Consider the following 16,652-nt stretch of genomic DNA (forward strand, 5'->3'; position numbering starts at 1 on the left):
TCAATCGCACACTTGACACTTTACTTCGGGCCTTGATTAAAAAGAATCTTAAGTCTTGGGAAGAGTGCTTACCTCATGTTGAATTTGCCTACAATCGCACTGTGCATAGTGCAACTCAATATTCTCCCTTTGAGATTGTTTATGGCTTCAACCCAATCACCCCCCTTGAACTGGTGCCCTTACCTTCCTCTGAGCAAACAAGCTTAGATGGGGAAAAGAAAGCTAGTTTTGTACGCAGGTTACATGAAGCTGTGCGAGCAAACATCGAGAAGCGCACGCAGCAATACATTCAACAAGCCAACAAGCACCGCCGCAAGATGATTTTTGAGCCTGGAGATTGGGTGTGGCTACACTTAAGAAAAGAGCGTTTCCCCAAGCAACGTCAAAGCAAATTATCCCCAAGAGGGGATGGACCCTTTCGGGTACTCCAACGGGTCAATGACAATGCATACAAATTGGAGCTGCCTGGGGACTACAACGTTAGTGCAACCTTCAACGTTGGGGACCTCAGCCCATTCCTTGACGAGCAGGATCCAGATTTGAGGGCAAATCCTTCTCAAGCAGAGGGGACTGATGTGTGCACGAGCCTCGGCCCACGCGATGACCCAGTCCGAATTCCACTGGGCCCAGTCACACGTTCACGGGCCAAGCTGTTCAAAGAATCACTCCAAGCCCTGGTGAGAGTCGTCCAAGACCAACATGGAATTCACAAAGATATTGAGGGCTTAGAGAAAGACCACTGGGCCAATTACACCTTGATCCAAGCCCATGACGACTCAAGTGGGTCTCCAAGGGATTCGGCCGAGTAGGGCCTTAGCCTTTGACACTTATTGGAATAGCTTACTTAGTAGAATGGGCCGGCCCACCTTACACTAAGATGGCCGACCACCCCTTTTAGGATTACTTAGGGTTTCTTTATTGTTTTCCTTAGCCTATAAATAGGCTAGCTTTGTAAGGTTAAGAACTAGTTTTTGATTAATAAAATTCTTAGTGCATTCGTTTTCTTTCATAAAGAATTCGTGCCTTTAACTTGCTTGGCAAGGGTTATTGAGCAATCTCGCGTCCTGTCCTTGATTGTTCATCCGATCTATTCCCCTGGAGTATTCACCTTCATCGGAGTATCGACTACCACCTCCAATCAAATCGAGTTGTCCGTTTGAGTAAAGGTTCCGCAAACTAAGCGTAGGACATCCCCGCTAGATCCTTGGGCAAACGTGCTACGTGTCTCGACCGTGGATCGAGGAACGTATCACTAACGGTACAATTTTGTTATTCCATAATACAAAATTGCTTCTTCCAAGTACAATCTTCATGATTTTATTAATTTTTTTCATATATTATTTTATCCAAAAAAAATTTACTAACAAAAGATTTTATAGTTTTACAGCTATTAATTCTTTGGAATAGTATAACCCATGTTAATTGATGGTATAGTTATCCTATTTTGGGGTACAATATTTTGTTGATTGTACATTCACATTATCGAGTAAAAGTAATTATAACAATTGTATTTTTTTTCCCCTTTTTTTTGTTCTAGATCAAAAATCAAAAGGCTCTCATGTTGTACATGTACTAATAGTTATGAGTACTAAGTCAAAAAATTAAAAAAAAATCATTTAGTACCATCTATGTTAAGTGATAGCACAATTTCTCTAGCTTTGGTTAATTTTCTTTTTCTACACAATTGTTAGTCAAAAAATTGAATATTCAAAAAATATCTCTAGTTTCACAATCACAAAATATTCAATTGCTAAATTAATAAGTGAAAAAATGATTTTTTTAACTATATAATTGCTATTGTTTAGTAAAAACATTTCTATCTTTTTCATTATTTCACATTAATGGTTGTACACAATCTTTTCAACATAAAAAAATGCTCTTTGGTTGTGTGTGTATGAATAATTAAAATAGTAAGTTGAAATATGAAAAAAATATTTTTATACAATATTGTTATGTTAATTATTGACACATTTTATACTTTAAAAATGGTTTCTACTAGTCTTTTTTTCTACAAGATTGGTTAGTCAAAAAAATTTCAATATCCAAAAAAGACTATCTAGTTTTCCAATTACAAAATAATCAATTGTCAAATTCATAGGCCAAAAAAAATATTTTTTTGCCATAGTTCTTCTATATCCTATGATGGTATAATTTTACTATTTGGCAACAAAAAATGGTTCCCTGGGCTATACATTCATTATTACTAAGTGAAAATGGATTTGGCTATTCAATTTTTTTCTGATTCATAATTCTATCCAATGTTACTTAATATGTAAATATGAACAATTACTTTTCTATGTAACAATTACACTCTCAATTGACAGTACAAGTTGCTGTTGTACGATTGAAAAATAGCTTCTTGTTCATATATTGTTCACGAGTATTACTAATTTCATATTTTCACATGATTGGTTTGTCAAAAGAATTTGAAATATTGAAAGGTTTTGTAGTTCTGTGACTACAACAAAATTGAATATCCAAAAATCATAAAGAAAGAATTATTTTTTCACAATAGAATGGTCCATTTCTGGTGGTGGTATATTTTCTAATTTTGAAGTACAAATTGGTATTACTGATTGTACATTCACTATTATCAATAAAAACTGCTTCTAGCCATTCTTTTTTCTTATTATTTATTTTTGCATTTTTGGCTCTAGGCAATATGTCCAAACATCAAAAGGTTCTCCACTAATATTTAAAGTACTACATCAAAAAAATTTCTTTTTCATGTAGCGTCTACTATGTTAAATGATAGTACAATCTTTTTTATTTTACAGTATAAAATGACTTTTACTAATTTTCCCTTTCTACACAATTGGTTAGTTACCAAATTTTCGAATACCAAAAAATATCCATGGTGTTATTTATAGAATATTCAATTGGCAAATTCATAAATGAAAAATTATTTATTTGCCATAATACCTTTCATGTTTAATGATGGTGCAATTTTACTGTATATAATAGTTACTAATTTTCCCTTAATGATGGTCCTTTCATGTTTAAACAAATAGTTTTCTTAAATGTACAATCACTATAATTGAGTGAGTGAAAAAGTTCAAACATTCCCATGTAGTACATTTTTTTTTCGAACAGAGTACAACGCTACTTCTTAATGGTATATTTATTGGTCATAATACCTTTCCTATTCAACGATAGTACAATTTTATTATTTAACAGTATAAAATGATTTTCTTAATTGTACATTTAGTATTATCGATGTAATATATTCTTTACGTATAGATGGTACAACTATAGTACGTTTGTGGTAAAATATGACTTCTTGCTGGTATATTTGATTTCCATCAAATAAAAAATATTCAAACCATTCTTTTCAGTAATCATTCATTGGCAACAAAGATTTGAAATATTAAATGATACCAGTTTTTTCACACACCAGTAATTAAACTACTAAGGACGACTGAAAACTTACTATTCTGTGAATCACCTTCAATTTTTAGTTTTAGTACTCTTGTGCTATGAAAATGCAAAATGGTCCCACCAAATATTACTAGCCAAACTTTTAAAAATCTTAATTTTAGAAATTGTAATTTTCTATGCAAAAAGAATAACTTAAAAAAATTATCAAAATTTAGATCTACACCAATGAACATAATTATACATTTCACACACTAGATAATTCATGAGTTTTTATGAAATTGACAAGGTGCAGATTCAGAAAAAAAATACTACTCAAATTTTTAATAAAATCATTGTGTCATGGTTGTAAGATTTGCCTATAAAACGATCATATATACAAATAATCTGGTATTGAAGAATATATATATATTTATTTATTTATTTATGTACTTACGTACGTGTGGTGTGTAATTTGTGCATGTCGACTTAGAAAGGAGACCGAACTTTTATTTATTTTGTTGCCTTAAATTGCCACAATATGCTATTTTGGCAAATATGATGTACCTCACTGATGAAAGTTTCTCTCGTGTGGACTTTCTCAATGTGACCCACAAATACTAATGTGGGGGCACCTGCTCCCCCAAGAATTTAAATATTCCTAAGACGTTCTAGGTATTATGTTGAAGAAATTTTATTATTTAAATTTTTGTCCACCCAAAATTTTTTATAAATAAAGTTTTCCCACAAACTTTTGGATATGTAAACGATGGTAGTACGATATGTCAATAATGGTGCTCTAAGTCCAAATTACAATCACTTTTTTTTTCCTGAATTTGGACTTATATATGAAGTTTCAAGTTTTCAGTGGGCATTCACTAGCACACCTAAGAACACATAACTTATTATGTGATGTACACGTTAACATTTATTATTGCATTTAGGCGTTTTTCTTCAAATTAAATTTTGTCAAAAATTAAAACATGGTATCTATCTATTTTAAAATAGTGGAACCCACAAAAATATTATAAGTTCATGTATATTGCGGATTTGCCTATTGGTGGCACTCGTTAAGATGGCTTTAGGTAGTAATTATTTATGGGAGCGAAACTGATTTTGATAAAGTGTCGAAATGTAGGAATGTAATAAATATGAATATGTGTATTCACATAGTAAGTTAAATATAATTTAGACATCTTAGCAAATGTCTTAGGAAACCACTAGGATTAGTCCAGTGACTATGAGAGGCTGTTGGAGGCTTCTCGACTCTCAAGTTCAAGATTCGAATATTGTGCAAGTGTATAGAAAGGGGTAGGAGGATTAAAAATAAAAAAATGTCTCAGTAGCAGTCGCTAAAACAAATTTATATACTATACAGGATCCTCATTAGATAAGTTTCCATGCTCATTAAATGATAAAATCAAAACAATGAAACTGCAAGATCATCAACTGAGTCTACCATTTAATACAAATAAACACAAAAAAGAACCCCGAATATCTTTATATCTAGTTAATTCATCCTTTTTTTATATTATTTGTTCGGTATAGGAAAAAAAATACTTTTTGAATTTGAATATTATGCTATGTTTGGGTAATTTTTATTTATTTATCAATCACATGGTTTGCTCTCTACAAAATTCTTTATGTAACTGTAATTTTTGTTTGACACATAACTTCTCTCCCCATCCCACTTCCCCAAAAGTCCAAATCTTGGTTCCGCCGGTGGTGTGTCTATGAAGCATCAACGATATCCTAACAAGCAAAAGCTGCATCGACAACAATACAAAAACATTAAATGCGGAGCTAATTATTAGGTATTAAAAAAAAAAAAAAGTTACAATATTGATAGCTTCCTTAGACATGATGGTGGCATATCTCTGCCCTCCCCGTCAAATGATGTTACATAAGTTTGAATATTTACGCAGTAGTAAATCTTCTTGATAGGTGTCGTACATTAGATTCATGAAATTCAAACTGTTATAAAATAAGCGAGATCACATGACACAAGTAGGTATGATAATTTACATCGTTGCAAATTACCTCCAAGAAACCCGGATCTTGTTGATGAAAGTAGTACAAAGATACAAAAAAAAAAAAAAGTGCAAAAATTTCTATAATAAATTTCACTTAGAAGAGGGGATGTAAATTTCTTGAGGTGCGTTGATATACTATTCTTAAGATTTTTATTTTTCCCACTACAATCACTCGTTTTAGGGGGTGACAATTGAGTCGAATCGCATGTTGGCGGGTCGGGTTGAGACTTGGGTATTTTGGACAACATGTCAATCCGAACACAACCCAAAAATTTAAATGGTTCAACTTTTTTTATCCAAACACAACTCGTTAATTTCGCAGATTACTCGAACTTGACTTAAATAACCTATATGATTAACTTTCTTTTTTTTTTTAACCTTCTCACTTTGGTGATACGGTGGTTTTTTTTTATAATGGAGTTTCCATAAGATTAAACAAAATTGCAGCCTAATCTCGTAGTAATTTTTTTTTGTACAAAAAAAAGCATAAACAAAAAAAACTACGACACTTTCACAAATAAAATACCTTATTTTCGCATAATATTCATGATTCCATTTTCGTAATACTAATTTATAGCCATAGTTAGTTTTCTTTTTATTTACTTTATGCCTATAATTTATTAATTAAATTATAAAATTACATATTAACAGGTCAGACAGATCAAACGGGTTAACCCCTGTTGACCTAAATTGGACCTATTTGTGTAGCGGGTCATTTAGGTCTAACTTGAATTTGTTCCGGACTCATGAAGAGTAAACTCATATCTGTTAATTTTGTATTAGATTCGAGCCATAATTTCAGATTATGCCGAAAATTGTCACTCGTAACTAGTTTGCTTCTGGATTGCTTCTGGATTATATCAATTAACCTCTAGAATACAACAAGAATAACGAAAGTTCGATAGTAAAATCAAAGTATCCTGCTAAGAAATTATCAAAAGCAAAAAATAATCAAAGTGCTTTAAGACTTGTTAATTTATGGGAAAAATGTTTTCCCTGAATTAGCACAATTATCAGAAAACCATCTCAAACTGTGTTTAGATATCAAATGGTTAGAATCAATCACTTTCAAACATGAAAAGATGTCAAAAACAATTTCAAAAATTCTAACCATTATAAAGGATTCGGCTACGCATCCATGTGTTCATAGAACCGGATCCATGATCGAGTTTGATTATGTGTTTGGGTCAGTATGGATTCGATGTCAGGTCACAAGTAATCTGGACTTGATCCAAGGTCGAATCCAATCATGAAACTGGAGAGGTCTCTAATCACGATCCAATCTCGAATTTGGCTTGAATCTAGCTCAAATCCAGCGCTAGATCCTTTGTAAGCTCTAGCTCTTTCAATTTCATTTCCAGGTCTCATCCGTTGTGCAATTCAACTTCCAAACATACATATTACTTTTTTTGAGTAAATTTTATCTTTATTGGCAATCTATATACTATCATCGTTGAATCTTAAATCCATGATATATGTATAAAAATTAAATTTTAAATTCAAATCTTATATAATTGTTATTCATTCAATGTTGAGTGTAAGAAAAATTATTTTTTTTTTTTTTTGTACATTTAGAGTTTCATTTGCACATTACGTACTTTACTTGACAAACAAGCTATTATGACAAATATCACATGCACTATCGCATAATTATGCGTAATGACAACACCATTCCTTATCTATTATGTTAGAATACATAGAACTTGCAAAGCAAGTGCTTCTAGTTATACCGCCATCCCAGTATGGCCAATTGACAACAGCCCCAGGTTTTCTACGTGCTACAGTGCATCCACATATTTAAGAAGATTACATTCGAACGCTCATTAGACGACCACGACCAGTACAAACTAGGATGGGATTATTTTGGAATGGGTTTAGATTGATTCAGTTCAATACCCAAATCTATTTTTCTGCATTCTTCTTTCCTTTAATTCTTTTTTTATATAACTTTTAAGATCCTTAATTTATTAAATTTCTTTTGGTCTTGTTGGTTCTGATTGAACTTGCTTTGATTGGTACCAATTATTTTGGGTGAATTGGATTGAGCTTTTCCTTACAAAAGGTAAAGAGACAATTGGTGAGAGATGCCATTAAGAGGGTTGAGCATTTAGCTGAGGAGTTTGTGAAAGAAACTGTTAATCGGATGGACTTTACTTAGAGAGTCTGTGAGAGATGCTGTTGACAGGGCAGCGGTGAAAGAGGCACGTGATGTATGTAAGACTGTTAGGGCTGCAAACGAGTCGAACCGCTCGCGAGCCGTTCGCGAACCGCTCGAGTCGAGTTCGAGCTGGCTCGAGTCGAAATCGAGATCGAATTCGATCTCAAAATATTAAATTCGTTGGCTCGCGATCTCGAGTATATATATATACATATATATATATATATATTTTTTATTTTAAGTATATATTTTTATTTTTTTAATTTTAATAGTAAAATTACATATATATCCTTAATATTTTATTATTTATTAAAAAATATTATTTTATTTATTTTTTAAAAAATAAAATAATTATTTTTTATTTTTTTTGAGCTCGAGCTCGGCTCGAATCAAGTCGACCTCGAACTCGAGTTTGAAATTGTCAGCTCGTCGAGTTTGAGTTCGAGTTCGAGTTTAATGAAATTATGTCGAGACTCGGCTCGATTAGGCCAAAATTTGATTCGACTCGGCGCGTTTGCAGCTCTGGTTCTTGACCTGTTTGATTTACTTGCACTCCTGGAATGAAATCATGGACCAAATTGAGGGCTAAATTAGTTGAAATGACATGTAAGGGACCAAATTGACCAAGCTACTTGCACGCCTGGAATGGAGTCATGGACAAATTGAAGGCTAAATAAGTAGAAATGACATGTAAGGGTTGACCAAGAAAGAAAAATAAAGTCTTAGAATAATCATTTTCCCTTTTATTTTTGAATAAAGTGCGACAATCAAGATCACCTCATTAAAAAAAAGCTTTACACTAGGAATATAATAAGATTAATTCACATACTAACTCGAAATCTTTTTTGGAAGTTGTTAAAGTGAAGAGAGCCAAGGACATATCAAGGTTTTTTTTTTTTTTTTTTGTATTTGTTTAATCTTGATTGAGTTGATGCTGATGAATAAAATGTTGTTGTTGTATTTTCCCCTAAGATCTGCGTCTTCCAATTTGTTATTGTCCAATTTTGCAGAAAAGGATCTTGTATCCCACTTTTTATATTATTTCTTATCCCAATATTTATTAAATCAATAAATATTTTTTTTTGAACATCTCATTTCAATTATTTTTCTTTGTCCCCTTAAGTTCCAACAAATATTTAAAGGTTTATATTATTTTTTATCCCAACATTTATTAAATCAACAAATATCTTTTATGAACATCTCATTTTAATTATTTTTCTTTGTCCCTTTAAGTTTCAACAAATACTTAAAGGGCAGAATACAAAAAGATAACAAGCTAATAATAATATTATATATAAAAAAATTCATTAAAACCCATATTTTAGTCAATTTTTTTTTATAAACTGTTATCTTCTGTATTCTGCCCTATTAATTGTGTTAAAATTTAAAGAGACAAGAAAAAAATTAACATAGAATATTCAAGAAGGATATATAGTGACTGAAAAGGTGTTGTGACTGAAAATCATACAGGAAGTGGAAGAAAAAGATTCTTCACGCCATTTTTGTCTGTTTATCTCTCTCTGCAATTGGCACAGAATATGCCAAGTTTAGCCGCAAATATGACCAAAGCACAACAAAAATATCCACCCAACTTTTCCCTGACTTCTGTGGCGGTGGTCGGTGCTGACTGTTTTGTACCAAGGTCTCCTATAAATTGTTCTTTCTTCCGCTTTCCTATTTCCACCAGAATTGACTCAAGTCACGTGTTTTGCCTTCAATTAATTACCGCATCCAAACCGTCTGTCCCCACCGAATCATACCATTATTATAATAACAGCAGATGCCTAGGAAACTGACAATAGGAAACAGGTTTACCTCCTGAAAATTAATTTTTTATTATGATGATTAGATGGCTAATTCCGTACTTCTGTAATTTCAAACTCATCGTTTTAAATACTAAATGCTGGTAAAAATTTTTGTTATAGTGCTTTATGTAAGTGCTAGTTTTCCAACTCATAATCATTGTTCATTCTTAAGATTTATTCAACGTAGTAGAAAATTTATGGAAGTAATAAGGATTAAATCACATGTTTCTATTTTTTTTATTTATACCTCAGTCGTACAGAATTTATAAAAAAAACCGTATATGACTTGTCTTATTTAGAGGTGTGCATCAAATTCAATTTTGGTAAATTGGAACTCTGTATTCAGAATTTTTGAAAATTTGCAAATTCACAAATTTTGTTCCGATTTCATTTTGAAATTCAGTTCGGTAAACTTATAAGTTTATAACAAAATTTACTAAATTAGATGCTAATTTTTGTTTCCATATAACAAGATTAGGGTGCATTTGATAAAACTGAAATTTAAAAATTGAAATCTAAAGTCTAAAATTTGAAATATAAATTCATTAATTTATTGAATTATTAAATATTAAATCTAATACATTTGAGTACATATCACATTTATTGATAAGTGAATAACTTATCATTTAATTTTAGAGCAAGTTTTACCTAGAAAATTCAGTGCTACTTAATTAATTCAGATGTTCAATTTTTGGTTATCTTTGAATATGTTAAGATATGAATTAATTAAATTTAAATGCTGAATTAGATTATCAAACAGGGACTTAATTGGACTCACTATTATTATACAATATAATTAGTAATTAGAGCTTAGAGGTATTATTATATCACATATATATTTTATATATGTATTAATATTAATATATATGCTTATGTATATTATATGTACGAATTTGAATTCAAAATAGGTATTCAATTAGGAAAACATAATTCCGAATTCAAACCTAAATCGTGCAATTCGTAATCAGAATTTCCAATTTCCTTTTTGCTTTCCGTTTTTTCCGATTTTGAAGTTCCAAATTGAAATCAAAATCGATTGATAAATCTTTTTTTTTTTTAAATTGCACACTCCTAGTCTTATTAGTAATAAAACTTGTACGTAATTTGGAAATTCTTGGATATCTGCATTTAATATTTGTCTAGCTTATCTTTTAATATTATCCAAAATAAAAGAAATGTCACAAATAAAAACTAACAAAAAAAGAAAATTTATATTCATACTATTATATTTACTAAAGAAACTCACTTCTATTTGAATCCTTTTGATAATTTAAAAGACATGTATACCCTTACCCTTTTTTCTTTTTTCTTTTTTTTTTTTGCAGTTACAAGTTACAACTATCCAATGCTGCAATTGAGGGAGGAAAAAAAAACATAAGGGTATATTTATCTTTTTATCTAATTAACAAGAAAAAATAAATAAAAAGAAGTCCAATATATGCTTTCAACGAATTCGGGTGCGTAAATATATAGCAGTTTCCTAAAACTTTTCTTTAATAAATAAATAAATTAATTTAATTACTTCTACTCCGACTCCGAGTAGTATTACAATTTACGAGTAGGTGTTAAATAGGAGTGCAATCCAAGCCTACCCCCGGCGCCTTCTCTCGTTCGCTCTCTCTCTAGATCGCAACAGCAGCAGCAGGTACGAGAAAAAACCCACTGCCTCCGCTTCCTCCTCCTCCTCATTCTCCCGATGCCCCAATATTCCTCACTTTTTAGTCTCAGTCATTTAATTGTTTTTTATGTGTTTTAGGCAAAGGAATTGAAGACGGAGATCTGATGTACCTGTTGGTTGATTTTAATTTGATTGACGACGATCATCATGATTGCTGTAGAGCATAAAGGTGTGATTTCTTCGGTTTTTTTTTTTCTGTTTTCTTTTGTTTCTGTTTGATGTTGGTGTTAGTTGGAATTTAGAAGGCTTAGACTGAGCGATTTTGGTTTATGGTTTAGTTGTTGTTTGAATTGTTTGAATTAATTTATATATATATATATATATATTTAAATTGGTGTATTGTTGTTGGCGTTTTTGTTTAATCAAGTGGCTCCAATGCAGTTGCTAAGAATGCTGAGAATGATGGTAATTTTTTGAACATTTTTTTTGGGCTTTTTGGTGTGGTTTTGCCGTTTTGGTTCCAATTGATGTGAATTTCGGTTTATATAGCGCAATGATGGTAGCCGTAAGAAAACTAGTAGAAGCAGAGACTTCTGTGTACGTTTAGGTGTGGAAATTGAAAAACTTGAGGAATTTTCAACTGCTTATGGTTGTAAGGAGTCGGTGGGAAGGAGAAAGCAATTGAGTCAGTGGAGTTGTTGTTCTTTGCTAAGAATTTGAAAGGAATGCTAGTGAGCCATAGCTTTTACTGACAGCTTGAAGTGTGGCTGTGCTAAAAACCAAAAAAAAATAGGGCCGTGGAAAGGGGGGTGCTGTGGTTTTTGCCCCCCCTCCCTTTTTTTGGGGTTCGAAATTCTTAGATTTTGTCCAATGTTATATATGTCTAAAGAAGTCCATTTATTTTGGAGACTTTTCATTAAGTCAACATATATGAAATTGAGCTTTCTGGGAGATGATTCATGCATTTTATGTAGAATCTCATCGTTTCATACATCATAACTTTCTTATCTGATTTAATCATAATATGGTTCTAAAACACGAGATGTTGCCTTTGGAAAGCTGAGTCTGTTAGGCAGTTGAGAACTATTATATGTTATGGAAAGTATGATGCTGGCACTCTCTCTCTCTCTCTCTCTCTGTGTGTGTTTTGGGGGGGGGGGTTGTCATCTTGGTAGTTTTCTCTAATTTAGCGATTTAGCTTATGGTTAATATATGGTATACGTTCATGTCATAAAGCTTGCACTTTTTTTGGATACTGCAAACTTGTGCTTTTTAATTCATAAAATGAGGAGCAAAAAGATATTTTGTGAAGGGGAATAGATGAAAAGGAGTACGACTTATTTAGGTAGGACAATAAGCATTTGGACATCTGGGTAAATTTGAATTACAAGAAAGTTTTTTTGCACATTTTAATGTATCAACAGTATTGGATAAGGATTACCTATTACACTTGTGATTGAAAATCTCTTGTTCCAGTGACTGTTTTGACTGGTGCATTACCGAAAGTGTATCTTTTTCTTTCTCCTTTGGCTTATTCCTTATTGTATTACACTATATGTGAGCATCCGACCTGCTTCCTGCACTGTTACCCGACCTTTTTTTCCTAGTAGTGTCATGCCATGTCTATGAAAATATAATCATCGAAAGTAGTAACATGAAAAAGTTAACTTCTCTCTAATAGATGATATTGTCGCTTAAATTGAAAAAATGATCAATTGCATATTTTTCTTAGTCTCTACTACTCTTTTTGTTCCTCTTTTTCTGGTTTGTTTACCTTGTGATTTGTCATGGGACTACTACTTAGTGCAAAAGTTAATTATTTTGATTCCCAACTGCAGATTCCATTGAGCACATCCCTCGTGAGGTGCCAGTGAATTGCCTCCAGAACAATGGCTTCCCTTGCAACTTGCAGTATACGAGGATCCCAATTGAAGGCTTTCAGGAGCTCAAAGATGGGATCCGTGGTCATCCAGCGAGGGATATTGTGGAACCGGACAACTCATTTAATAGTGATTCTCTCGAATCGCCTAAAGAAACTCCAAAGAAACCCATCAATCAGCATGAATTCAGCATGTGGTCATCCTATCATCCAGAATCTCCTAACATGACGATGTGCCCTATGAATGCTTTTGAGGCTCAGTTCTACCCTTGCTTTGTGGATAACAGGATACGTTATGCCCCATTGAACATGATTCCTCAAAGTTACCCTCATGAATACCAGTTCCAAGATTTTCAATACTTTGTTGTTATTGACTTTGAGGCCACATGTGATAAGGAAAAAAATCCTCATCCACAAGAGATAATTGAGTTCCCATCTGTGATAGTGAGTAGCATGACTGGCCAGCTCGAAGCCTGTTTTCAAACATATGTGCGTCCAACTTGCAATCAGCACCTGACCGATTTCTGTAAGGACCTCACTGGCATTCAGCAAATTCAGGTGTGTTTGTCCATTCTTTCTGTTTCTCTTTATTTATTTTTGCAGAAGTGTTAAATTTGTAGTTCCAGTTTTCAGTTAAGTTTCTGGTTAGCTGAATGTTGAAAACTGTGTTTCTGCCCAGAGTATAAGTAAATGGGCAGCTTAATCTGGGAAAGTTACACAGGCTGGAAGAATGATGGGGTGTTTTAATGATATATGTAAGGATTATGGGAGCTATAGAAGCATGGTTTTGTCGTTTAGGGATATTTGACTTTCTTCCTGACCTTCTCTTGCTAACCATATCTTCGCCTTATCATTCTAGATTGGCTGACTCTTGTATCAATGATGTTGGGACAGTCATATCCATTGCATCTAATTCTTGAAACGCTTAATAATAATTACCTGGTAGTTTGGAAAGCTAAATTCCCTTAGAGTTTTAGTTTAAGAAAGTTCTTCCCTACTTTTGGTAATAAGGATTGAGGACCCATCATCTTCTGCTCTTTTCAACTGACATTACATCAGAGTGGATAAGTTGGTTTTGGATAAGAACTAGTATTAGGATTGTCCTAGGTGGAGGGTGGGTGAAGGCCATCATTTAGCTAATTGCACTAATGGAGTCGTTCATTTGGGAAAAGCAAAATTGTAGTGTGTAATGGCTAGACTGATAATGGATTTATGTGGTTTTATGCTATTTGGTTTGTAGGAGAGACAAACATGAGGGATGTATAGATGCGGCAGGAAGTTTTCTCGCTATTTAATGCAGTTAGACATCAACTGTAACACTACTCATTTGATTGGATTTGGATCACATTGCTGTAATACTTTGTGTCGATTTATTAGCTGCTTAAATATTCATGCTTGCCAATGCCTCTGAATTTGTCAATTCACTTGAGGTTTTTTTAGTACCTTTGGTGTTTAACAGTTAGATGTTTTATTTGTTTGGAGATTTTATCCTCCCCCCCTCTCCACACTATGGCTGTATGGAATCCACCACCTTTGCAGCCTAAGCTACATGTTTATCATGCAATATTGTTTCCTTGATTTTTTACTGTGATATTTAGTATAGCAGGCATCTGTAATTCTTTAATTCAGTTTGCATTGTGCTTGGATCTAAATTCTCATATTAATGATGCCATGTTGTGCTCAGTTACGTACATTTCAGCTTATATTCTTTTTGGTTCCTTTTCCAGGTGGATAGAGGAGTTACTCTCAGTGAAGCTCTCCTAAGGCATGATAAGTGGCTGGAGAAGAAGGGGATAAAGAATACCAAGTTTGCTGTTGTTACTTGGTCTAATTGGGATTGTCAGGTGATGTTGGAATCAGAATGCAGGTTCAAAAAGATCAGAAAGCCTCCTTATTTTAACAAGTAAGACTTTCACTACTCCTTTTTTCATATTTTTGATATATATATTTATATTTTTTCTAGCTGGGGAGGGGTTGGGATTTAAAATTTTCTGGATATATGCTATATCTAATTAAGATGATAAGCCAGCCTTCTCATTTGAAAAAGAAAAACTTTTTTATTTGGGGGGGAAATATATGGTTTAGCTAAATTAGCTTCAATACTGGCCTTTAGGTTTGTCAATGTTTAACTTTGACATCAGTATTTAATGTGAATTTAACTCTTCTTTCCAGATGGATCAATTTGAAGGTTCCATTCCGTGAAGTGTTTGGTGGTGCAAGATGCAATTTGAAGGAGGCAGTACAGATGGCTGGCCTAACCTGGCAGGGCCGTGCTCACTGTGGTCTTGATGATGCAAAGAATACTGCCCGCCTTCTTGCTCTTCTTATGCGCAGGGGTTTTAAATTTTCGATCACCGACTCTTTAATGTGCCAGCCTGCAGATGAGACTTTCATGTGGAAACTTCCTCCCCTGGATCACCCAGCTTTTACCTCATACCAACCTCAAAAGATGAGGACCCTGCATGTTCCTGTATTGCAGCTTCACCCTCACTGCTATTGTGGGGTAAAAAGCAGCAAAGGGATGGTTCGGAAACCAGGTCCAAAACAAGGGAGTTTCTTTTTTGGGTGTGGGAACTGGACTGCTGCTAGAGGTGCCCGTTGTCATTACTTTGAATGGGCTTCAATATGACCTATGAAGGATGAGAAAGTGACATCTTTATCCTTCCTGGTCGCTGCTTATGCATTATTATCTCATGTAAAAAAGGGCGAGTGTGGTGGTTTTCTCCCAGAGGAAGCTGTGTCTTTGCTTGGGGTAATGGTTATTTAGGAAGTATGTGTAGATAGTTGGCTTAATCTTGCGTCTAGTTACCGCTTGAAGTTGTTTAGGTATAAGGGACGTGCAACCAGTTTAACAGACATTGTGTTGACAAGAGATTGAATTTGTGGAATATTCATTATTGCTAGTTATAGGTTGCTTAAATGCTCGGACATGCTTAATTATCACTGAATAATGTGTGAATTGTGAATTAGGAATGCAGCCTGGCATATTCAATGAGATTATTGGAGTTGCTTGAACTCCCTTTCTTTGCTGTCTATTTTCTGTGGTTATGGCGTTTTTACTGCTTTAGTAGTTCAGACTTCAGAGATGTTGGTGGGTAAACATCTTCGACTGTTGGTATGGGCGTCTGAAAATGCAAAAACAAAACTTTCGTACTTTTTAACTCTGACTGAAAGGAATAGCATTTAAGGGTAAAGTAGCAAATATACTGATGGAAGAATCAAGAGGGAAATGAATGAGGTGGGCATGTAGTTTGTTGTATGATTTCTTGAGTTCAACCGCAAGCTAGTTTGTTGTATGATTTCTTTTGGATAGAGTATTATTTGAAATAATTATTCGAGCACTTTTTGTGATGTGATGTATGTAAGATAAAAAGTAGTTGGGAATATAAAAAGGTAAATTGAAAATTGTGTTTATGATGTAAGTGAAATATTATTTGAGATAATTTGGTAATCCAAACACGCTTAACTACTCTTTAACAAATATAAATTCTTCTAACGTCTTGAGAAACAAACAATTTGTACAAAACTTGGGGTCTGTATGAAAAAAAAAATTAAAGTGCCTATTGGTATTTGGTGGACGTATCTCTATTTGTAGTAAAGTAGAAGTGTCGTATAACAAATATGAATAGGGATAATTTCAGAAACCTCCGCTGAGGTTTCTGGCTATTTCACTAGCTTTTTTTTAATTTTTAAAAATTACACTAATCTTCCTTGAGGTTTATTATTTTGTAACACCTAGGTTCGACCAATAATTAAAAAGTAATATTAGGAGAGACAAAATAATATGATTTCACCATTGTTCATC

The 16,652-nt window shown here is 33.2% G+C and overlaps 1 protein-coding gene across 1 annotated transcript; it reads left to right on the plus strand.

Moving 5' to 3' along the window:
- The first annotated feature begins 10,857 nt into the window (after nt 1-10,857).
- LOC113727212 (uncharacterized) lies at nt 10,858-15,882 on the plus strand. The gene is made up of 5 exons (XM_027251241.2): nt 10,858-10,995; nt 11,107-11,197; nt 12,807-13,405; nt 14,575-14,750; nt 15,020-15,882. The coding sequence occupies exons 2-5, from the start codon at nt 11,176-11,178 to the stop codon at nt 15,474-15,476; spliced, it is 1,254 nt and encodes a 417-aa protein (XP_027107042.1). The 5' UTR covers nt 10,858-10,995; nt 11,107-11,175; the 3' UTR covers nt 15,477-15,882.
- Nucleotides 15,883-16,652: the final 770 nt, after the last annotated feature.

Source organism: Coffea arabica, chromosome 2c, assembly GCF_036785885.1.
Source record: "Coffea arabica cultivar ET-39 chromosome 2c, Coffea Arabica ET-39 HiFi, whole genome shotgun sequence".
NCBI lineage: Eukaryota > Viridiplantae > Streptophyta > Magnoliopsida > Gentianales > Rubiaceae > Coffea > Coffea arabica.

Coding starts and splice junctions, on each gene's coding strand:
- LOC113727212 (XM_027251241.2), top strand. CDS start 11,176: ATGATTGCTGTAGAGCATAAAG. Junction 13,406..14,574: donor CTGGCATTCAGCAAATTCAG/GTGTGTTTGTCC, acceptor TTCCTTTTCCAG/GTGGATAGAGGAGTTACTCT. Junction 14,751..15,019: donor AAGCCTCCTTATTTTAACAA/GTAAGACTTTCA, acceptor TCTTCTTTCCAG/ATGGATCAATTTGAAGGTTC.